At 44.7% G+C, this 25,570-nt stretch overlaps 1 protein-coding gene across 4 annotated transcripts in view; it reads right to left on the bottom strand.

Moving 5' to 3' along the window:
- Nucleotides 1-25,570, bottom strand: part of JAK2 (Janus kinase 2) — a 1,999,562-nt gene that overhangs the window by 389,772 nt on the left and 1,584,220 nt on the right. For all 4 annotated transcript variants that reach the window (XM_069626008.1, XM_069626007.1, XM_069626009.1 and 1 more), the window contains one exon: nt 21,799-21,988. In XM_069626008.1, coding sequence (XP_069482109.1) covers nt 21,799-21,988 — 190 coding nt within the window. The remainder of the gene's footprint in view (nt 1-21,798; nt 21,989-25,570) is intronic.

Below are 25,570 nucleotides of genomic sequence, written 5' to 3'. Positions count from 1 at the left end.
TATTTTTTGCTGATCGTAAAAAATGCTCAATTGAAAAATGACAACACGCATAAAAAATCCAAACCAGGAACTACAAGAAAATGACCACCGCACACCTAGAGATGTGCCTTAAAGCCATTATGAAGGAAATAACAATGGAGGATACATGTGATGAGATAGTAGCGAAGTAGAACACTCACTTTCACAAACTCATTGATAGAGTAGCACCCATTAAGAACAAGTTGGTCAGAGACAATAAAAATCACCAAAAGTGGTTTAATACTAAACTAGTGGAGCTGAAAAAAAGAAGGAAAGCGGCGATATGGCAGAAATCACCATCACAAATCAATAAGGATAACTGGAAGGAAACAGAAAACACTACAAAAACTGCACTAAAGAAACCAAAAAGAACGTCTTCAATGAACAAATCTCAGAGGCATCAAACTCTGTTAGTAAACTCTTTGAAATATTAAAATTAAAATCAATTGAAAAAACTAAAGTACTCACTCCACAAGTCACATCCTCACAGGAAGACTGCAATAAAGTACAGGAGGCTTTCATAAATAAAATCAAAAAAGCTAGAGAAAGCATTCAAGGAGCACACGCTACACTACAGGAGCAACTTTCTACACCTATACACCTAGGATGTAACCCCTGAGTGAGCAAGACAAATTCAAATTCCAACCTATAAGCACGGGTGAGATGTTAAAATGAGTAACAATCATGAAACCCACCTCATGTGCCGAGAATATTGTCCCTTCTAACAATTATAGAAAATAAGGAAATCTTCGCACCCCTTTTTACAAGGATGGTCAACTCCTCATTTCTAGAAGGACAAATACGGAGGTGTTGAAAACTATCACTATCAGAAACCAGGGCAAGACCCGAAAGACCCAAGCAACATATGTTCCATAACAAATTGCAATTTTCTTTTGAAAAGTTTGGACAAGGTAGCCACGACCCAATTTCAAAAATTCATTGAAGACTAAGACATCTTACATAAGCAGCAATCGGGTTTCAGAACAGCCCATAGTACACAGACTGCAATGCTGGACCTGCAGACTCACATGTTGAGCATCACCGACCGAGGAAAAACAGGTCTCCTGGTTTTGCTCGACCTGAGCGCAGCATTTGATCTGTTAGACCACAAACAGCTCCAGTGGGCCTTGGAAAACACAGCAAAATGCTCCTTAGAAGCAGTTAGATGGACAATGTCCTTTGTCTCTGGAAGGAAGTGAAAAATCCACTGGGGGGACAGCTTCTCTGCAGAAAATCTGATCGATGGGCGCCTGTCTTTCTCAACTCTTGTTCAACCTATATCGGTGGTGTCTCTGCATAGTGCTTGATAACATCAGAGCATATTACATCAAAGACAGCGCCAAAGTGGAAGCCACATCCAGAGTCTTTGAAACATGGATGGCACAACATTGGATGTGCCTCAACAGGAGAAAGACTGAGCTGATGATTTTTGGCTCGGATCAAGCTCGAGCCAAACTCAGTCTGGAGTTGAAGTCCTTTACTATCAAGGACGCAGTCATCACTGTCAGTGAGAAAGTAAAAACACTTGGCCTATACTGAGAAGCCTCTATGGGAGCAGAGTCACAGATCACATAACTACACAGAAACTGCCAGCATTATCTCCGGTTACTGAAGGAACTCCGACACTAGTTAAATTAGTAAAACAGTGCTAATATAGCCAGAGCAACAATCCTATCAAGATTGGATTATGGAAATGTGCTGTTGTTGGGTGTAAGCCAAAGATGCCTGACTGTCAGCTTATCCAATACAACGCGGTAAGAATAATAAAAAGGAAAAAAAGGAGAGACCATATCACCAAAGAGAGAATGGGCCTGCACTGGCTCGCCGTCAGAGATAGGGTCTCCTCCAAGAGCTTGACACATAAATGCTTGTTCAGACAGGCCCGAATCGATCTTAAAGAGAGGATCATCCAATATGTACCCTTAAGATCCCTTAGATCTGACGCACAGGCTCAGATCAAGTGCCTGCCTTTCAAACGTTGAAATGGAATGGGCATAACTTTCCCAGTAAGAGTAGCACAACATTGGAATAACCTTCCTTTTCGAGCTAAGAATCTAAAGAAACCACAACAGATTCAGAAAACAGCAGAAAATATACCTTTTTAAATGAATAGAGAGTACTCCAGCACCTTTAATTGAGTTTATTCTTGTCTCGTCTTATGTGTAAAATGTCTGTCTTTCTGGACGTTCTGATGCCTGCGGGCTGCGGCGCAGTACAAACCCATAAATAAAATAAATAAAATAAAAACGTCTATTTCTGGATAAACCATGCTTCAAAAATCTGAGTAAGACTGTGTGGAGATCCCATTCGTGTTCCTGAATGAACACTTTGCTTACTCTGCTTGCAAGGCAACTGTGCACTCCTGGCATGTGTTGTATCTGAATGTAAAGTTGTTTGTATGTGCACCATTGCCATATCTGCTAGGCGAGAAATGACAGTATTTTTGAGAGTGTTCCTCTCTGTTTATGTAAAACATGGATGTGGTGTTTTCAGTGTTGATGAGGTGACTCTCGCATGCACTTTCAGGTCCAGTGTTGCCATATAGGACGCCCATTTAAAAAAAGTGGAATTACCTCTTGCAAAATGATCATTCTGAGTTTCTGCTGTTTGACAATCGTATAGGGGTGCACATCTAGCACTGGCCTTTGTGTTTTGTCTTTTTTAGGGACTAGGAAATAAAGAGGATGCATACCTGTGCTTTCCTGTCCTTTTGGGACTGGTTCAATGGGTCCCTTCTGCAGAAGAGATTGCACTATGTCCTGCAGTAGCAGATGTTGTACTTTGGGCATGTTTCTGTTCTGCAAGTTAGAAGTTGTGTGGATTTCCTACAAATACTCCACACAGTGTCCCTCCCTTATTGCAGTTATTACCCACTTGTCTCTGGTGAGTCGCTTACCATGAGTGGGCAAATTAGATTGATCTTCCTCCAACTGGAGAAGCTAGACGGAGACATTCAAGCTGGAGTCACAAGTGGAAGAAGCAGCCCCTCTTGTCATTAGGCGCATTCCCCATCAACAGCGCTGTTGGTGCTGAGATGTCATGCAGGCAAAATCCTGGCTACTAGAGCGCATAATTCAAGGCTCCATCTGTAGGTCATACATACTGTGTTGATGACTGACTGTACTTATAGCAGAAGTCGTGCCCCTGTATTGGAAATCTCCTGTTTTGCTCGGAGTCCCCGTTTTCTTTAGATGTACTACCTTTAGGTGAACACGATTTAGCCCCGCCAGCTTCAGTCATTGAAAGGCTTCGAGTTTTCTCTTTTGTGTAGTGTGAAAGCAAAATGAAATACGACACAGACAACAAACTTCAAGTTCAAACAAAAGCTTTTATTTTGCCTTTATTTCAGGATGGATCAAAGCCTAAGTTTCCCTATGCTAAAGTGGTATTTCCCTACCTACATAAAACGAAGGAAAGTCTGAGACAAAGAGTTAAACTGGAGAATCCATCTCTGTCCAAAACGTATGCTTGCCCTCACAGCTAATCTATACAAAGTGTAGGGATGTCAGCAACCAAAGGAAACCGTGTACAACAAAGTTCTGAGCCTCTTCCGGCTCTCGGTTTCCTTTCAGCTCCCTTCCCCAAGTATAAAACAGTTCCAAGAAAAAGTCTCAATGTCGCCGTCTCTTGAGTTCTGGATGATACCATTTCAATCAAAACTTGCGGTTCCCTCCCCCAAGTTCCAAGTACTATAATTACAAACACAAAAAAACCCCTTGAGACTCCAGCATTAAGTTAAAACATGTCTCAAATCTAAGGGTTCACTTCCCCAAGACTTAACTTCAGCAGCACCAAAGATATCCTTTGTCTTTTTCAAGTCTTTGGTCACTTTTGGTACCCTCTTTTTATGATGGGTTTTCCATGTGTATATTACAACTCAGTGGAAATAGTTCTTTAAGCTTTAGTTAGATTTAAAGTTCCATTCACTTTAGAAGAGATCACATATTGGTTTCACTTGGGTGTAAAGTATCATTTGTTTAATATGCTGCATTTTAACAGCTTTATTCAGATTTGAAGTTCCATTCCCCTCCTGTGTTTAGGATGTAACAGTTCTGCTCTATTGTTAGATTTTCACTCCTTTTGGTGTTAAAAAAAAAAAAAGAATTCTACTCAATTCAATATTTAATAGGGAAAGGTTCCATTTGTTAAGGTTTTCACGTAGTTCAGTATTCAAGAAACATGGTTGAAACTCAATTTGGTATTCAATTAGCATGAGTTGCACTTGTTTTGAGATTTTCATTCATTTTGCTATTCGAAAAACCTTATTTGTATTATTTTCGGTGTTCAATTGCCAAGTTTTACTTGTTAAGATATTCCGTCAGTTTGGTATGCTAGAAAATCTGGTCTATATTCAATTAGATATTCAATTGGCATGGGTTGCACTTGTTAGGATTTTCATTCAACCGGCGGTATAGTATTTCCTTTAATTCACTTCAAACAAAATGTACTTATGTCAGAGATTTTCGAAAACATGTTTTCTCTTACATACCCCTGATGAATTTCCTGTATATTTGTTTTAGAAAAGTGAAAGGAGGAATGAAACATGTTGGGTCAATAGGTATGAATGTGATCAATAGTGTGAGTATCAATGAAAGTGAAACAGAACATTTAACTTGATAAATACGTTTTTCTATTTTGAATAAATAATTATGGTTTTAATAAGAAAATGTTAAAAATTAATTGCAAATGCACTACAAGGTTATAATCCAAAAAATGTGTATTCGTGTAAAAATACATTTGATAATAACTAAATATATTTTCTTGATTCAAAGGAAGTGTATTGTCAATCAATTAATGACTAAGATACAGTTGTAATACAGAACAAAATGTCAGCCGTTTTGAATTGAGAAAAAGTTTTTCTGAAACCTTGATAATTAAGTACATACCTAAAACTATATAGGACCAACCAAACACATTTTGAGTATTAGAAGTTCTCCTACACACGACCACTTGGATACACAGTATTCGCAATCAATCAGTATTAGACAATGGATTAAAACAGAGACCTTCGAGAATGTGTTTCCTCAAATATGCGACCACTCCAATACAAAGTATTTCTTGAACAAAAAAGTTGAAACTTTTGCGTACTGGGTTTCTTAATGGATTGAAACTCACAGGTCGCATTCAGGGACTTCACAGCAGCCAGGATCATATAGCCTTTTGCTACTCACATCATGGGCCCAACTCCTGGCACTCAGACACTCCTGTGTCGACGTCTCAACACAGGTAAACTAGCATCTTCAACAAACATAAAAGGGACAGCCTCTTGTCATGGCTCCCTTCTTAATGTTCGATGTGCTCCACAGAGCATCAGCTCCCATTATACGCTTGCACCCACCTTCCTGCTGCTGTTCCTGTTCCTCCATGCACAGCTTTCCCTGATGTCTCATGCTGCTGGGCTAGCCTCCTTTCAAACTCCTGCAGCCCCTTGACAGGCTGCAGGTGTGGATGTTCAATCAGCCCTGCCTGACCACAATCAACTGGACATGCCTGACCTTTGCAGCTCTCAGCAGGCATCTTCCTTGTCCCAGTACCAGAGTAGTGAAAGAGTGTGGTCCTCATTTTTCTTAGTTGCCTCTTCTTCGTCCCAGTACTGTCAAGTGTTAAATGGGGAGATATGAGGGGAACTGGCTCATAAGAGCCTAGGAAAATGGGTGAAAGGTTGGGTAGGTTACAAATAGGAAAAAGGGGGAATACCATGTCTCACCCAAGGGCACCCCGCTTTCAATACCTAAGGACACTTCGCCCAGGTGATCCTCCATCGCTTCTCCAACCGCATGGTCAGAATCCAAGAGAGATGGCCTTTACCTGGCCAACTGCACAGATGATTCAAGGGGTCTATGAGTGAGAATACCCCTGGGTTTCTCACAGTAGGCACATGAGTGCTCAACGTTTGCGACCAATCATTCTTTGAAGTCTACCCAGATTTCTCTGTGCTACTACCAGAGCAGCTCTGTTTTGCATTGTGTGGCGTTAACAGTCTTGTGACCAGCAGATGCTTTTTCCATAGGTAGGGCTTGTGTGTATAATATATAAGATGATACTTAGTAATGGCCTTTGTGGCTTTTATCCGTTTTGAGTCCATGCTTTGCATAGGCTGCTATCTAGTGGTTCGTGGAATGTATTACAAGTTATTTACTTCCAATGCAAAAGCGTGCAGACAGGGGCGATGCTGCCACACTATCTCTTTTCGACATGTCTAACCGTGAAGCCCCACACTTCGACATCCACCCTTTTTCAAGGCTCTGAATGGGGAATACCCAATGATGCACAGTAATTTTGGGAGGATATTCATCTTTATAATGTTTACCACAGAAAGAGGTTGCTGAGCATCCATCTTTGGCAACCCGCCTGCGCACTAATCTTCAGTGCGCAGGGCAAGCCAGCCCTGTCTGACCACCATAACTTTTACAAACTAACAAAATTTGCAAAGAGGGAAAAAAGTCGTTCTGAAACTCACAATGTAAGCCGCACAGCAACATTGAACCCTAATATTGGGTGGAGAAGACATGAGATGCTGAAGATTACTTTCTAGTGATTGGAGGATCAGGACCAGATGCCCGAACAGGAGCCAGAACAATTTTAGGGTGGCAGAAACATTACGACCTACATATAATGGTGCAGCATGGATGGATGGATGGATGAGAGACATCCCCTCACTGTACCATATAAAGAGACCCAAATAAATGGATTTCAAAATCTGCTGGAGGAATCAATACTGAGGCAAATCAAAAGCCCCGTTGCAAACACAGACCCTACCAGCCAATCCCAAGGGCCGAGTCAATGAGTCCGGAAGAACTACAAAAGAAGTTAAAGGAGAAGGGCGAAGGATTCCCTAAAGAGTGACACTTGAGACCCTTGGCAGGAGTTATGATACAACATTCTGCCTGAAAAGGACTCTGATGGGGTGAGTGGGGGGCGATACCCATTACAGCTGAACTGAATCCTGAGAAACCTACAGTCTGGTTAGGGCAGACTCTCCAGATGATGGCTTGCAAAGATACAGATAAAAATGTTCAATAGTTGCTAGAGGAGCCCAGTTAGAACTTCTTTGAATGCCGCACAAATCTCCTCAGAGCACATCCAACCCTGGAGCTTTGAGACATTTAGGCATGTGAAAAACATTCACCTGAATTATTCCCGTCAAATGTCTTTGGATAGTTGGGCCGTCCCTCACCCCTCTTCACCCGTCTGACAAAATGTAAAGCCAAAGCCCCAAGGAGTGCTCATGTATTCCGGGGTAGGAAAATACAATAATGAACTTTATGAATGTGTGTATTACAAGAATGCATCATTAATATTCTTCAAGTCCACCTTCACGTTGTGTCCCTCATCAAGACTATTGTGTACATGGCCTCAGGATTTTTAATCCTATCAGTCAACCACTTGCTTGTCTTTTCCCCACATTCCCAGTAAGATCAGCAAATTTTGCGCAACATGAAAACTCTCTCTCAGTGATGTTTATGAATCTTCACTCTGAACCTCGTCAGCGTCCCCCCCACCCTCCCCTCCAAGTGTCACTCCCTTATTAAATAGAGTTAAGATATGCTTTTCTCTAAAGCCTTAAGGTTTGTCCCAAGAGAGTTGAGCTGTGATTCCCATTTACTTTTCCTGGAAACCCCTGTACCTATCAGATGTCCTCCTGTGTAGGATTTCAGGGCATTCTTCACTATTTAAACACTAACAGTCGCAACATTTCAGGCCCGGAGAGCTACATTTCTTGTTTAGTCTGAGTCCTATGAAAGTGACATTCAGTCTCCAGCTATAATTTTCTATTCATTTGGCATTGGCATCGTTAGTTGCACAATATTATTGATGCCAACAACAGTCACCCTAGGATTCAATTCTATATGGATGGGGTAAATCATCAATCTAAGAATGTACCATGAGCAGAGGACAGGAAGGTATACTCTCACCTTTCAGCTCTGCATTCTCAAACAGTCTACAGGTCACATTTTCCCATAAGTGCGAGAAGTTGTCAGTTTTACCATTGGCCCTACCTTAAGTACCTAGAAAAGATGTCCAAAGATGGTTCAAGGGGTTCACTGAAGTCAGCACCCAAGACAATTTGACCTTCCCTATTTTTCAAGGACAGTAGATATTTATTTAAATATTAAAAAGTACTCACCATAGTGACTAACGTACTCCTAGTCCATAGTCCCCTTTCCTCTATACTGTATGGCCGTCCCTCGCTAAGGACGGAGGACAAACCTTTTTCACCAGAAAAAAATCATCTTCCCCTTTAAATTTAGAAATGTGTGAGGGCGCAGCCCTGGGAGCATACGCTCCCCTGACTCTGCCTACCGGCGCCACTCCTCAGTCCTGATTGACATGTCAACAATATCAGCATTGCCTAATGACACCAGTTTTGTTAGGGGGGATAGTGGGACGGATGGAGGAAAGGGGACTATGGACTAGGAGTACGTTAGTCACTAAAGTGAGTAACTTGTACTTACTCCTACGTCCCATTCCCTTTCCTCCATACAGTATGGGCAATAACAACTGAATGTAGCCCCAGGGTGGAGAGGTGACCATCCTTAAGAAAACAAGTTCATTAGTAATGCCTGTCCAAATGCTGCATCTGACTTGGAGCCGGCATCCAAACAGTAGCGTTTGCAGAAGGCTGAATAGGTGGCCCACATGGTCGCTCTGCTGATGACCTGCCACGGAACGTGCCTCTGAAACGCGACTGCTGTGGCCTTGGCTCGGACAGCATATGCATGCATGTTTGCCGGAAGAAGTTTGTGCTGCCCCTCATAGACCTCCTTGATGGCTGAAACCATCCACCTTGCTATAGAGGCCTTAGATACCCGATTTCCTGGCCTTGATCCCCCGAAGGTGAATAGAGCCTCCGATGTGCGGAAGCTCTTGGTCCTGTCCAGATAGAATTTCAGCGCGTGCCTGACATCCAGACAGTGCAAAACCCTCCGAGCATCGTCCTTAGGGTCCGCGAAGAAAGTAGGTAACACTTCCTCCTCACTCAGATGGAACAAAGTGACTACTTTAGGCAAGAACACAGGATGCGTTCTAAGGACCACCTTGTCTCTCTGAAAGGTAGTGTAAGGTTCTGAAGCGACTAGTGCCTGAATTTCGCTGACCCTGCATGCAGACGCAAGACCCACCAAGAGAGCGGTCTTGATGGTTAACAGCCTGATGTCAGCAGATGCCACTGGCTCAAAAGGTTTGTGCGCCAAACACTACATTAAGGTCCCACACAGTCATAGGTGGGTAGAGCCTGGTGTGGCCCGCCAAATGCCTTTCAACCACTGGGTTGGAGGATGAAAAAACGTCCTCCTCCGAATTCGGTAGGCTTCGATGGCTGCCAAATTGGTGCAGCATGTGTCTATTTGCACTCCTGAGTGTGCGAGGTGTGTGCCAAGAAGGATAGTACATCGTCCAATGAGCATGTGAGAGGATCGACCTCCTTGGACTTTGCCAAGTGGCAAAACCTAGTCCACTTGCTTATGTACTGGGTCCTGGTAGCATTGCTCCTGGCACCCTGTATGATGTCTAAGTTAGCCTGTGAAATACGCAGATGCTTTAATGCGATCTGTTCAGGAATCATGCTGCAAGCGCTAACTTCTGCATGGGGGGGTGAATGACCATGCCCCCCTGCTGTGACGGTAGATTAGCTGGGCCCAGTGGAAGGTGCATCGGAGGTTGGTCTGCCAAGCTGTGCAGCTCAGAGAACCATGGCCTCACCAGCCACCAAGGAGCTACCAGAATGATGCCAAGGTGCCGGGACTCCCTTATCTTGCAGATCACTTTGTGTACCAGGGCAGTGGGAGGGAACGTATATGCGTTCATGCTGTTCCATTGTATCTGTAACATCTCCCAGAGAGCCGGGACCCTGTCACTGCCAGGATGCGAACTGAGGGCACTTCCTGTTGTACCATGTGGCGAAGAGGTCCACCTGTGGATGACCCCCATCTGTTGAAGATCCCCTGAAGGACCTGATCGTTCAATTGCCATTCGTAATTGTCCGCACCCAACCTGCTGAGCCTGTCCTCCTCCAGGTTCGACTCGGGAGGTGTATTGCCGCCAAGTGTATGTCGTTTGCCAGAGCCCATTCCCACATGCTGACCGCCAGTGTGCACAGAGGAGGAGACCTGGTGCCGCCCTGCTTGTTGATGTAATGCATGCTGGCGGAGTTGTTCATCTGAATGAGGATCATTTTGCCACTGATGAGCGGTTGGATTGATATGGGCCTACGGTTCCTGAGGAAACCAAACACTGTGGACGCTGTGGTTGTCGAGGGTTGCTCCCCCGCCCTCCAAGGAAGAGTCTGTGGTGATGGTAACTTGCGGGACTGGTTGTTGGAATGGTCTGCCCATCCTCAGATTGCAGTCCGTGCTCCACCAGACCCGGTCCGGAGGAATGCTGACAAGTGAGTGCTTCTCAGCGAGTGCTGTTTCGTGTCCTGCCTCACTGCCTGCATTGCTTTGATGTGAAATTGACATTGCTCCACATCACTTTACAATCTGCAAAAAGGAAGCTACAAGCTCACGGTATACACGTGATCTGATCACTATGAACTTTAACCACCAACAACTTTACACTATTGGACTTTAAAAAGCATTTTTCTTTTTAATGTAGAGGTCAAGACATGCCCCTTTTCTCCAACGTGCTTATTAGTAAGGTGGCGCACGCATTCACGTGTGCGCATTCGAGTGAGTGCTGTTCCGCGGTACAGTGGTGCCGAGTGCACACACTCTTATTGTTTGCTGGGTTTCACCTCAATTGTGTTGTGCCCGATACTTTGTGGTGTTCATACCCCAAATTAAGTACACTAAAATATGGCTGCCTCTACTTTGATGACTGACATGCCACGGAATCCAGCCAGGGTCCCTTGTACAGTTCATCTTTCCATCTCTACGCCCTTCAGCAAAGGTAATGTTGTGCAAAGTAAAAAGTCTTGCATGAAACAACTGTGCTCAAAATCCATGCGCTCTAAGTCAGCTGGTCTCGATATTCATCAGTTTTGTCGCACACCCATGACTGCCATTAATCCGCTAAAGACCTTACAGCGGCCAGAACATTCCGTAATACACCGATGCCAGTCACGTGAGAGTGCCTTATTAAATGCCGAGCCCGGAACAGTTACGAATTTAAGCATCTCACAGCCAGTATCTGACTCTGCCATGCTGGCTTGTGCTACCTCAGCCCACTTACCAAGGAGCAAGATACATATCTAATCCCTGAAACAGCGCCCATAGAGCGCGTTCAGGATACTCCAGCACCACAGATTCATGTGTTGGACTCCTCAGCAATACCATTATTATATTCTCAAGCTGTGCAAGCGCTGTGCTGGTTGCAAACGCCACATTCCATGCTAAAACACCCACAATTTTATCTCCCTAGCCACTTGCAATCCCCGCCCCTGGGAGATAATCTTGTAATAGAAACACAAATGGACAATCTGGCTAGTAAAACCCTTATGAAACTCTAATTCTCCAATTTTATACCTTGAAATGGGTAATCAAGTTATAGTGAATTCATCCTTTTCATCCTAATCTTCAGCTCCCTCTCCCTCTTGCCAAGCCAACACCGCGGCCATCATTTGAGTTTTCACAACCACCACATTTATTACATGAATCAGTTATTTCAGCTATTATCACCGGTATGTATGGCCTGGTTAAACTGCATGAGAGTATGGCCAAAAATATTGAGACCTATAATGCGCTACTGTCTGTACTATCTGCTAAAGTTGATTGAGTGGCCACTGAAATATCTGATTGTATATCCCATACAAAGGGCCAAAATCCATTGAATATTAATACCACTCTTCCTATGCAGAATACAAATGCTGTATTGTCGATAATTGAAGTAGAGGAGATTCCTCTGTTGAATGAATCGAGGGATGTCATAAATGTGACTCAAAGCGCCACAATGGTCAATAGCTCAATTGCCCAAACTTTGCTGGCTGAAAACAAACAACAGTGTATAGACTTGGCCTTGGCTGCGATAGAGGAAGTGCAATCGTCGCAAGTCTGATTTCTTTCAGCCAGTTCCATGGAAGAAGAAAACAAAAAGACATAATATTATTCAAACAAAACAAAATTTTGAAAAAACTAAAATCAAGTAACATCAAAAAAATCAGTTAACCCAAAAACTAAAAGCTTTATTAACTGTCTGATTACCCCAGCATCAATGGACCCTAAAAAGAATAACACTAGTGACCTGGTTAACCCGCTGATGTTACTCCAGCCCTTTGAGGAAGCACTGACTCGTCCAAAACCAGTGCCAGACCAACAGTCCAATGCACTTCCAAGTGGAACTGGATTATTGAATGCATGCAGCCAGTCTCCAATAGCAAACCTGATAGAAATTGCGGAGGATGAACTTATGGAATTTTCCAACTTCTCAATTTCATCCTTGCCACATCTAGACCCAATGATTGAGTCTTCATTATCCCTGTGCCACTGATATCACTAGTAGGACTTTTGTGCCCCTCGAAATAGAAGATGAATATCCTCGTTTTCAAACTATGGAGCAAAAAAGAACTCTTTTGCTCCAGAGAATGCCATTGAGTAAGAAGCAACAAGAGCACTAGGGGTCTAAGTATGTGCGGACATGGAAGTCATCTAAGCCCATGGTATCCAGTGGTGCCCATTCAAGTGACTCTAGTATTAAAACTTAAGCCAAGCCCACTAGGGCCTCGAAGGTTTTCACCCTGAAAATGATGAATCGCACCACATATGACCCTTTTCCGAACTGCAATACTCTGTTGGCAGCCTTCAGAGCAATAGATAACCTATATTAGATTTGATCAAATGATATTGAAACGGTTAGGTATATACACACTTCTAGTGTATTGTGGATCTGTCATGGCATGCAAAATGTGACCTGTTGGAAGCAGCATTTGTTCGAAATAAGCATGTTTCACAAGACCTTGAAATTCCAGATATAGAGCACAACAGGAAATTATCCAATAAACATGACACTGCTCACACCCATGGTCCACAGATCGCAAACCGAAATAGCAAAAAACAAGATAAAGTATTGACCTTTTAACTTTTAAAAATCAAATATATTAGACTGCAAGGTCTGTGAACTCAGCAGGTTCATTTTAAATCTAGCCCGGTCCCAGAAAAACAATCCAAATGGTTGTGGCTTTCGAAAGTCATCTCGCAGGAAAACAATTACTTATGCCAAACATTTATGAACAATAGAGTGTTTTGGACTCCCCAGAGACTTTATGCGAGAGGGATGATTGACTCAGAGTCCTGTTGGAGGTGTAAGCATGATGTCGGCTCCTTTGAACACTTGATCTGGGACTGTTATGAACTGAGGACATTTTGGAGGAGTGTCACTGAAAATATTAATGAGGTTCTATTACTGCAAGAGGATTTTGATTATAACACTATCATCTTGGGTGAGGATGATAAAGTGGAAGATCTCACTTATCCACAGAAATGCTGGTTTTTTAGGGCTACAAATTCTGCAAAAATTTTTTTTTGAGAAAATGGAAATGTGATGAGAGACCGACCTGTTCAGAATGGGTGGAGGACTTGAGGCAAGTGGCCAGAATTGAGAAGGTTATCCTTCGCAGGAACAAAAAGTTGAAATTGTTTGATGATATGTGGGGTGGGTTTTTGGATGACATGTGATAATAAGTTGGCCTGTTTTGCTTTTTAGATTCTATGAAGGTTGGGGATGGATATGGGGTGTGGATTCTATGCAATGAGTTCTACGATTACAATGCTGATAAGTTTGTTGCTTGTATGTTTTCTATAAAATTCAATAAACTTAATAATAAAAAGAGATTAACACCAAAAAAAAAAAAAAAAAAAAAAAAACATTTATGAACAATTTGGAATACAAGAGGCTTCTCACATTTACTGAAATCCAACAAAAATAATTTGGCCTCATATGACATAATGATGCTCCAAGGGACCTGGCTAATGAGCCAGCCATTATGGCCCGATTTTCAAATTACCTGGATATCGGCTACAAAAAAAAAAAAAAAAGCAAAGGCCGCCCAGCTGCTGGATTACTTGCTGCTGTAAAATTGGGAAGTGGGATGGCTTGGACACCCTGGAGCTCCCTTTACTCAGGGATCCAGTCAACAAGACTAACAACATCTGATGCTCACCATCCACTGCATCCACAAACAACTTTAGTAAATGTATACTGGAATCCATTTGCTATATTAGATCAGAAATGTTTTAAGCACATGGAACAAATCTTGGATTTAATTATGTTAGATGGGATGTCATCAACAATTTAAATAGCAGGTGATTTAAATATGAGAAGTCTACATAGCGACATGAGTTTGGTGTCAGAGAGGGCTAAGAGATGGTTATCTCTACTGAAAAATCTAAACTTTATAATGTTGAATGGTACTAGTGAGGGGGACATACCCGCAGCACCCACATGGACCAGAGGTAAATCCACATAGATTTTAGATTATGCCTTTATTAGCAGTAATGCTGTAAATAAAGTTCAAACTTTCACAATTATACCAACTGATGCAAGTGACCACAATATATTGGAAGTAAAATGGTCGCCTACACCACTAAAAGCAATTACAGCAATCAGGGGAAATTTTGAGCTAAACTCAGGCAGAAATCGTACACGATGGTCCCCAACCCAACTGTCTAAATTGAAGACGATTCTTTTAGCATTTGACACTGGTCAACTGGCATTGAAGAAAGTGGACTATGTAGACGCCTTGTTGTTAATCAAGGAGACTACAACATGTATCACTCACCTCCAATATTTGAGCATCGCTTTCCTTTTAATCCATCAATTCAAGTGCTGAAAACAGAGCAGCGCCGAGAATTGAGGCAGTTCTCCAATACTAGCCAAAATAAAGATAGGGCGCTTATTCGCTCTTGATACAAAAATCTATTTCGACAAATCCAATATAATCAAAAACAAGTAGTTTGCGAAGAAATTATATCAGCAATCACTAGTAAATTGACTAGTCAAAAATGGAAACTTCTTAAAGAAAACACATCAACAGCTACGGCGACACTTATGCTGAATTTAGTTAGTTAACAGGAATGGGCTGCTCACTTTACAGCATTATTCACAAGACCATTATCACAAAGCAAGCTAGCACCAATTGTGAAAACTGACTCAGCATTTGTGCAATATGACCATGCAGACATTGTGTTGCTCATCGACAAGCTCATCAACAAGTTAAGCAGCTCTCGAGCCCCAAGCCTTTATGGCCTTTCCAACTTGATCTTAAAAAAGTATCCACATGAATGGGCCTCAATGCTTGAAATTATTTTTAATAGAGTCCGAAACACTGGTTTTATTCCCCGTTCATGGAAAGAGTCTATTTTAATTCCCATTTTTAAGAGTGGTAATCTAGCAGATCCAATGAATTATCGCACAATAGCACTCTTAGATATCCCGGGCAAAATGTTTGCAAGGTTCTCCTAAGAGATTTTACAAAATGGTTTTTACGAAGCAAATCAACTTGATCGTCATCAGTCAGGGTTCGTAAAGGGCATAAGGACTTCCCTGAACCTGCTGATTTTATCTACGATCAAGAATTAAGCTTTTAACACAGAGAAGCCAATTTACGTAGCTGTTATTGATTTACAACAGACCTTTGTTTCGGTCTCTCGCGAGCTCCTATGGATGAAATTGATCCATGCACAATGTCCCTCATATTTTAAATCTAACTTATCAATTTTACTCAGACACATCCATTAAAATTAAGCTAACGAGCAACGGTGTGCTATCTGCCACAATTTTAACATTTTCTGGTCTTAAACAAGGATGTATTTTAGCCTCAATACGTTTAATTTTCATATTAATGATATTAACCTTGTTTCTAGCCAGACACACTCATTTTCACCAAAAATAGGGAAAAACATGTATCTTGGCTTTTATATGCAGATTACTTGATTTTATTGGATCAAACCCTGGTGGGTCAACATTAATGACAAGAGGATAGCTCTGTGGCAACATGCAGGTCTTGGAAGCAAGACCACGCTGAACACACAGGTTCGAATCCCAGATCCACGCTTGAAGAAAAAAAAAAGAAAGCGCGTTATAAATAACATGCACTTCCACAAAAAAATCCATGAAACTAGCGCCTAGATACCTATGTGTTATGTGTGCTGCAAATAAATGCAAAATATAAATACAAATACATAAATAAAAAAATAAACACTAAGAAATCAAATACTAGGATCCTATGGCCCACTTCAAGGAAACCAAAATGCAACATGGCGTGGGTTCTTGAAAAAACACAACTTTCTCTAGTAAAAGAATATAAATATCTAGGCCAGAACATTAGTAACAGCGTCATGGACTTACCCTATCGTACAGAAATAAAACAGAAAATCCAGACACTAACCTACCAAGCCAGACTTATCCCAAAAAGATATGGTAAGTTTTCACATACTCCTGTAATCATTTTCTTTAAATAAAAGGTAGTCCAAGTAATCGCTTACGTTGCACAATGCAAGCAACCACACCACCACCCCAACAGGAATTGCATCGAGGGAATGTACTGGAAATAAATTCTTGAGCTGCCGAAAAGCATACCAATGGCCATCCTACGGTACGAACTGGACCTAGTCTCACTCGCCAAAAGGGTAGCATGGCAGGCACTAACCCTTTATAGGAAATGTTATACTGATTCTAGTCAAACTAAAACCTTGCTATCTTTATTGCCTGCAGTATTGAATGGCCACAATACAAGCCCACTGCATGAATGAAAAACTTACTGCAAACAATACATGCAGAATGCAGACATTTCCTTGCAAACTTTGATTGGCAATCCAGATAAAGCCAAAAAGGAAACTATGGGACTGGTGTAGTACATGGAGCAAATGCCTGACATACTCTAGTTTTAATATTCATGAAATTACCATAAAGCCTCTGCACACAATTCCTTTAAATTTAAAAGAATTCCCTGATATTAAATATGCTACCATTTTCTTAAGATTTCTGTTAAATGTATGGCCCACCAAACTGCAATCTGCTGTCCACTCAAAAATGCCAAATTCAGATGCCTCGTGTCATTTCTGCAAAAGTAATAGTCAAGATGAAACCCTAAAGCATTTATTTGTGGCCTGCCCAAATTTTGCCAAAATAAGAGCGGATGTGTTTTTTAAGAATTTTAAGGATTGTAGGATTTTAACGGAGGACATTTTATGGTCAAAGATTTTTAAGAGTCATCTGTGAACATTGCGACAGTTAAGTACCTATTGGCCCTGAAAATTCATGAGAATGATGATCTACAAATATACTAATGAACTGTGATCTGTATTTTGGAACTACAATCTTATTGAATGTAATGCCACTTTGTATTCTATCTTGTATTTATATTTAATATGTTGGTGCTTAAAGTTTTATTCCTCTATTAATTTAATGGCAACAAAATTGAATCATGTGTAATAATGCATTGGAATGTTGTAAGCATGTACTTTTTCTAAAAGGATGTTAATTAATTATTTGAAAAGTTGTGTTTAACAACTAAACCAAATAAATAAATAATTTTAAAAAATGCTGAGTTCTGCCTGGGAACGCCACTCCCGATTCCATGAGGCTGCGAAGTGCAGCTGCAATCGCCTAATTTTAAGCCTTGTGTAAGGCACTGCCAGAAGAAATGCTGGCGCGATACCCAGGAGATGCTGGTACCACCAAGCTGAGGTCACCTCTCTGCTGAGAAAATGGCTTGTGGCCCTCTCAATGGCTGTGATCTTGTCTTCCGAGGGAAAAACTCTCTCGGCTCTCGTATCTCAGATGAGTCCCAGGATAGCCAGGCTCTGCGTCGGCTCCAGCTGTGACTTCTTGAGATTGATGGAGAATCCCAATTCGTGTAGCTTATTCAAGAGGGCGGAGGAGGTGTGCTGGACCGCCTCCAGTGATCTCTCCCTGACAATCTCATCTAGTTATGGATTGACATGGTTCCCTTGGGCCCTGGGAAGGGCTGCCACTGCATTCATAAGCCTTGTAAAGACCCTCGGGCTGAATTGAGGCCAAAGGGTAGGACCTTGTATTGGAAACGAAAGCCCATGATCCTGAACCTCAGGAAGGATCGATGGGGCTGCCAAATTGGGACGTGCAGGTATGCGTCCTTCAGATCCAGGGACCACATCCAGTCTCCCTTGCACAGCGTCTCTGCAATAAGCACTGGGGTAACCATCTTGAACCTTTGAAGTGGAAGGGAACGGTTCAGGGTGCAAAGGTCCAACAACACTCTCAGGCCAGCATGGTGGTTCTTCTGTATGGTGAAAATTCTGGAATAGAAGCCCAAGCCCCGCTGGGAGACTGGCCTGACTCTGTACAAGAGATTGAATTTCCGCCAACAGAGTTGTCGTCCCAATCTGCGGGAGTGGAAGAGAGGAGGGTGGGTAGGGAGGGAGGTACTGGTAAGCGGTAACCCGAGGACACTACTGATAGGAACCAGGGGTCCGCAAACCTTACTTGCCAATGCGGTGCGTGAAGGGCAAGCCTGTGCCCCACCGGAGACACATGGACCCGGAGGGGAGTGTCATGCCTATTTCCCTCTGAGGCTGGGGCTGAGGAGGGGGACTGAAAGAAGCCCTTATTCCCCGCCATTGTGCTGTTTGCGGCGGTGTTGACTCGGAGATCAGTCCGGCTGCCTGGACTGTCGTTCTTGGTAGCCCAGAACCCACCGAGGGCCGGCCCCTTGTCAGAACGCTGGTGCGTTTGACTGCATGTCTTGGGCGTAGACTTTGTGGGGATGGATAAGGATTTCGCAGTCGAGGAACTACTGTTCTTATCCAGCTCCTCATCCGTGGTGGAATGAAGACGTCACTACCCTTGAATGGAAGATCCAACATGTGCTTCTGGACGTCCGGGTTGAACTTGGTAGCCCGAAGCTAGGCAGTTCTTCTCATGTCCGTGGCTATGCAGATGGCACAGCCTGAGGTGTAGATATGTGCCACTGTGGACTCACCGATGTCTTGGGCCACCATCTTTGATTCTGCCAGCCCCACCTTGAAGCGTGCTTGACTGTGCTTGACTGTGTACCGGATGTTCTGGCTGGAAGTCAGCTATTTACTGCCAAAGCCTTTGGTTAACGGCTGCAAGCATGGTGTCTGCATTAGACTGATGGAGGTGCAGCGAAGCGTTGGAATAGACCTTCTCTCCATACGCCTCTAAGATCTTCTCCTCCTTGCCTAGCAGCGCGGAGGACAAGGTGGCTGAGGAAGACTGCGGCTTCGAGTAGTTGGAGGCGGCTGCAATTACTGAGGAGCGTGGCTGAGGGTGAGCCAAAAACAACAGTGTTTCCCCCTCCAATTGCATGTATTTGGTGTTGAGGCGCCTGTTGGTGGGCTACGCCAAATGGGGTTTAAGCCATCTCTTTTTGGTTAAGGCAACAAGGTCCTTCTGCATCGGAATCCCCTTCTAGGCGCGGGCCATAAAGTGAGGACCTCAGCTACTACCCCCACCTCCGGTTGTTCAACCTCGGGTTGTGGAAACCCCAAGTATTCGGCCAAACCTGCAAGTCATTCATGGAAGGCCTTGGCTCAAGATGGCATGTCGGGGTCCTCCTCCTCATTGGTGTCCACCAGTGTGTCCGGCTGATCTGGCGCCTGAGGAGGGGTGCTGGCCGCTGAGGGCTGAGGTATGGAGACCAGAGCTGAAGGCTGGTGTGGAACCGCCTGAACTGTAGGAGGCAGGGAAGCTGGAATTGGAGGACTCAGCGTGAGCATCTGTGGCTGCACGGGGGCCTGAGGAACCAGAGCCATAGGAGGAATGACCTCATAAGCGTGAGGAATTTCTTAAAAAACCTGTCCTCACAGGCTGGTGGGGTGGCAGGTGGTATTGACTGAGTAGCGGGTGGCTGCTGGGGCCTGCGCATACTCTTTCTTGCTGGTTGCGGGGGATATCTGCCCTGCGACGCTGAAGGATAAGCTGTAGGAGACGTAGCTGGTGAAGACCAGTCCCACCTGGACACTATCTCCTACCTGCTCCCCAAACGGGGGTGGTGTCGGACAAGCAGCCATCTTGTCTGGCGCGGCAACCATTTTGTCAAACTGTATGACATGTGCCTGCGTCGTGGTGCTTGGCTCGCTGGGCCCAACCTCCTCCTGAACTCTTAGCGGTGGAGCTTGAGGCCTACCCTGCACCTCAGGATGAGGCCTGGTGGGCATAGTCGCCGGTAGCGCTGTATACAGGCGACCCCTCAGACATTTGTCCAGTAGTAGGGCATAGCCCCTCAGGTGGACACCTGGTAAAAGAACCTTGCAGTCCCTCAGCACTGTCTACGGAAGGATCTAGCGTACCCTCGGCCTGGCGGGCGGTAGCTGAATGAGCCTTGATAGCTGTGCTGGTGTGAGAACCTGAACGGTCCCTCCCACTCTGACATTTCCTACGAAAGGAGTCGCATTGCGGGGTGCGATGGAAAAAAGTGGCCCTACCTTGGGCCTTGACTTGTATCTGATGAAGTTCTTCAAGTCACCTGGAGGCGATTTCTTGAAGAGTCCCTCCACCGAGCTAACCTGTTTTTCAGACCTTGCGGTGTAAGCGCGTCACACGCGGTACAACCTTCCCAGCCGTGGTCGGGGTCAAGGCAGCAGAGGCACAGAGCGTGGCGGTCGGACGTGGGGAAGAGTCCCTCGCAGGCTGGACACCTGCTGAAGCCCAAGGACGTCGACATTCGCCGCAGAGGAGCATGGCGCCAGAGAACAGAGTACCTGATTACAGATTAGAAGACAAAACACAGTATCCGGGGAAGAGCGCGTGGAATTACGAGGCTGCAGACAAACACAGGAGCGCTGGTGAAAGTGGTGCGTTCCCGTCTGGGGAGTGGCGCCGGTGGGCGGAGTCAGGGGAGCACATGCTCCCAGGGCCATGCCCCTGCGCGCCTCTAAATTTCAAGGGGAAGAAGATTTCTTATGGTGGAAAAGGTTCAGTCTCCCGTCCCTAGCGAGGGATGCCCATACAGTATGGAGGAAAGGGGACACGATGAAGGAGCAAGGTGCATTTCAATGGGAAATCAGGACTTCCATCGGAGCTCCTAGATCAGGGATGGCCAACACAGCATCAACCACCACTTTCTCAAGTACTTGTCTCCCTTCTATTTCCTTTCTAACATTTCCTATACAATAAACAGATTTTCGAGTATGCTAGTTAGTGACGTCCAGTGTTTTGTGGCCTGGATTTCTATGGCGAGTTTAAATGCAAGCGGTTTAGGGGCACTGGGCACCTTGTTTCAATGACTGCCCGTCCCTCAATCATGTGCGCATTAGTTTGGCTGGAAAAGATAATGTTACATGTCGAAAAATCTTACATGGCCATCCGTGCATCACTCCACAGCCTGGCCATGGTAACCTACATAAATAAATTACAATATGCTAATTTAAGGATGTGCGTTGACAGATGGCTCGGTACATCTTTTGTTGAGCAATCACTCCTACAACTTTGATTCTGATAAGTAATGGGATACGATAAGGAGGGACTGAATAGCAGCATAAGCAGCAGTTTATCTGTGCACAATGTTTCAGCCTGAAATATCTTTCTGCCACAGATGTTCACCAACTAGATACATATGCAAAACAACCTAATAATACAAAATACATTGAATAATACAGTTTACAAAGATCGTTTGCAGTAAATAAAATGTGGCATGAACTAAGCTTTTATAGAGTTGATGATGTAAGGTTCTTCTTTACTGAGGCAATATCTCCAGAATAAACATGTGTGGTGACAAACGTACAAAATGGTGGAATTGTAAAGATATATCCAAATGGCAAAACAACTGAAACAATTTTCCATTTTATTCAAACAGTAAAATATTTTTCAGAAAATACAGATCAACTGCATAAGAATCCATACCTGCACTGTAGCACACTCCCTTGTATTTTACAATGTTTTCATGCTGTAAAGATTTAAGAATCTCAATTTCTCTTTCAAAGTCTCGGAGATACTCTTCTGTGGTGTGCTGCAGCTTTTTAACAGCCACAACTTCCCCAGTGTTGTCTTGCAGTGGATCATACCTGCACATCTCAACGCTGCCAAAGTTACCCTAAGTAAAAAAAGATGCACCATTAGACCAATGCACAGCATTTGGAGCATTTATAAAACACAGTTAAAGCAATTATCTATATTCTTTTACTGATTTAGTACATGGGCAGTTCTGCATGGATATTAGTGAGCAGATGTGACAGACAACGTTAAAACGGACACTAACAGGTAGAGGTTATGGTAACAGGAACAAATACAATTTCAGGATTGCAGTTCACATTGTCAATTCAGGGCGAGCAATACTTAACCAAAGACGTATGAGGCGTAAGGTTTTTAAAAGTTAGATTTTCTGTCTCTGCGCAAAAAGTAAAGGAGGCTGATGCGTGTGAAGACTTACTCTTTAGTGTGAGTGTTAAATGTTTGTTTATTGACAAAGAATATTCAGCATAACTGATGTTGTGGTTAGCAGTGATTTAATTATGTGTTACTCAACGTAGTGACTAACCTACTCCTAGTCCATAGTCCCCTTTCCTCCATACTGTATGGGCGGTGCTCGCTAGGGACGGGAGACAGAACCTTTTTCACCAGAGAAATCATCTTCCCCTTTAAACTTAGATGCGCACGGGGGAGTGGCCCTGGCAGCAGGCGCTCGCCTGACTCCACCCACCGGTGCCACTCCTCAGTCCCCCTTGACGCGTCAACAATATTAACATTGCCTAATGAAACCAGTTTTATAAGGGGGAGTATGGTGGGACGTATGAAGGGAAGGGGACAATGGACTAAGAGTATGCTAGTCACTACGGTGAGTAACTTATAATTACTCCTACGTCCCATCCCCTTTCCTCCATATTGTATGGGCGATTACAACTGAATGGAGCCCAGGGTGGAGAGTTGCCCCTCTTAAGAAAACAAGTTCCACAACACTGCCTGACCAAAAGCCGAATCCAACTTGGTGCTGGCATCCAAACTGTAGTGCTTATAGAAGCTCGAGGGAGTAGCCCGCTTAGCCGCTTTGCTAATAACCTGCAACGGAACGTGCCTTTGGAAAGCTACAGCCGTGGCTTTAACTCTGATGGCATGGGCATACATGTTTGCTGGCAATGGCCTGTGCTTTCCCTCACAGGTCTCCTTGATGGCCATAACCATCCACCTTGATATATAAGCCTTGGAGGCCCGACAGCCTGGTTTTGAAACCCCCCCCCCCAAAAGGTGACGAATAGGGATTTACGGAAACTCTTGGGTCTGTCCAGGTAGCATCTTAGCACCCGTCTGACGTCTAGACAGTGCAGTATCCTCTGGGCGTCATCCGTAGGGTCGAAGAAGAAAGTTGGTAACACTATCTCCTCATTAAGGTGAAAAGAGGAGACAACCTTAGGTAAGAATGCAGGTTGTGTTCTGAGCACCACCTTGTCCTTATGAAATGTAATATATGGCTCTGAGGCCACTAGTGCCTGGATCTCACTAATTCGACGTGCCGAGGTAAGGCCCACTAGGAGGGCCGTCTTAATGGTTACTAGCCTTATGTCCGCGGATGCCATTGGCTTGAATGTTTTATGCGCCAGGGCGCCCAGAACCATATTGAGGTCCCACACCGGGTGCGGTTTCTTCATACGTGGATACAGCCTAGACAGGCCCGCTAATTGCCTCAACCACCGGATTCGAGGATGGTAATACCTCCCACAGAGTTCTTGTACGCTCCAATGGCCGCCAGATAAGTGCAGCATGTGTCTACTTGCACGCCTGTGTGTGCAAGGTGCACAGAGGAGGAGAGCATGGCGTCCAATGTGCAAGTCAAAGGATCAATGTCCTTTGATTCTGCCCATTGACAGAATCTGGTCCACTTGCATTTGTACTGGCTCCTGGTGGCGTCACTCCTAGCACCCTGGAGGTGAAGGCCAGCCTGGTCCGATAGGCTGAGCAGCTCTGAGAACCAGGGCCTTGCTGGCCACCATGGGGCCATCAGGATGATCTGAAGGCCCCTTGTCTCCCTGATCCTGCAGATGACCCTATGCACTAGAGGAGTGGGGGGGGGGGGGGAGCATAAGCGGTCATGTTCCACAGGATCTGCATTGCGTTGACCAGCGAACCCCTGCCAGGAGGCAAACCGGGGGTACCTCCTGTTAGGACTGGTGGTGAAGAGATCCACCTGCAGATGACCCCAACTGTTGAAGATCCCCTGAAGGACCTGCTCGTTCAACTGCCATTCGTAGTTGTCCGCGCGCCAGCCTGCTGAGCCTGTCCGCCTCTAGGTTGGACTCCCATGGGAGGTGGACTGCTGACAGGTGTATGTGGTTCATCAGAGCAGACTCCCAAATCTCTACCGTCAGTCTGCAGAGGGGAGGGGACCGGGTGCCACCCTGCTTGTTGATGCAGGTGGAGCTGTCTGTTTGAATGAGAATCGCCCTGCCGGTGATAATAGGTAGAAAGGCTTTGAGAGCAAGCCAGATAGCCATCATCTCGAGCAAGTTGATGTGCGCAAGCGGCTCCTGCCGGAACCATACTCAATGGACGCTGTGGATGTCCAGGGTAGCTCCCCATTCCTCTATAGATAAGTCTGCGGTAATGGTGACCTGAGGTGATGGTTGCCGGAAGGGCCTGCCTATCCACAGCTTGTTGTCCGTACCCCACCAGATCAGATCCTGGTGGAGCTGTTGTGGAATGCTGACTTGCTACGCCTGCAAACCCATCTCCTGGTTCCAGGAGGCTGAAAGAATGTAGCTGCAGCCGCCTCATTTTGAGCCTCGTATGTGGTTCTGCAAGAAGACATGCAGCCATAACTCCCAACAGGTGTTGGTACCACCACGCCAAGGTCACTGCTCTGATGCCCTGCGGTTCTCTTGATGGCCATGATCTTGTCCTCTGAGGGGAAGATCCTCTCGGAGCTCGTGCCCCAGATAAGTCCCAGTAGGGTTCTGTGTGGGCATCAACTGTGACTTTTTGAGATTGATAGAAAATGCCAGGTCGTATTGTGTTTCCATGAGGGCGGATGCAGTACGTTGGACTGCCTGTGGAGATCTCGCCCTGACTAGCCAGTCATCTAGATATGGGTAAATATGATGGCCTTGCGCCCTGAGTAGGGCTGCCACTGCGGTCATTAGCCTTGTAAAGACCCTGGGGGCCCAACTGAGTCCAAAGGGTAGAACCCTGTATTGAAAGTGAAAATCCATGATCCTGAACAGCAGGAAGGACCGATGGGGTTCCCAAATCCAGACGTGTAGATAGGCATCCTTCAGATCCATGGAGCACATCCACTCTCCCGCACACAATGTCTCCACTATGAAGGCTGGGGTAACCATCTTGAACTTTTGGAGATAGAGGGAAAGGTTCAAGGTGGAAAGGTCTAACAACTCTCAGGCCAACCTGTTTCTTTTGTGTATGGCGAAAATTTGTGAATAGAAGCCTGTACCCCGATGTGAGGCTGGGACTTCCTCCACTACCCGGCTCACTACCAGGGAGTGTATGTCTGCCAACAGAGATGCTGTACCAATCTGCGGGAGCGGAGGGGAGAAAGGAGGAGAGGGAGGAATGGGGAGCCGGAAGCCCATGGATACTACTGAGAGGATCCATGGGTCAGTGAACCTTGTCCGCCAGCGATGTGTGTGAACGGCAAGCCTGCCCCCCCATTGGAGACTCGTGGATCCGG

This window comes from Ambystoma mexicanum, chromosome 6p, assembly GCF_040938575.1.
Source record: "Ambystoma mexicanum isolate Mex_15411 chromosome 6p, UKY_AmexF1_1, whole genome shotgun sequence".
Lineage (NCBI taxonomy): Eukaryota > Metazoa > Chordata > Amphibia > Caudata > Ambystomatidae > Ambystoma > Ambystoma mexicanum.
The sequence above is the reverse complement of the archived record's forward strand: the minus strand, read 5'-3'. Positions and strand labels throughout refer to the sequence as shown.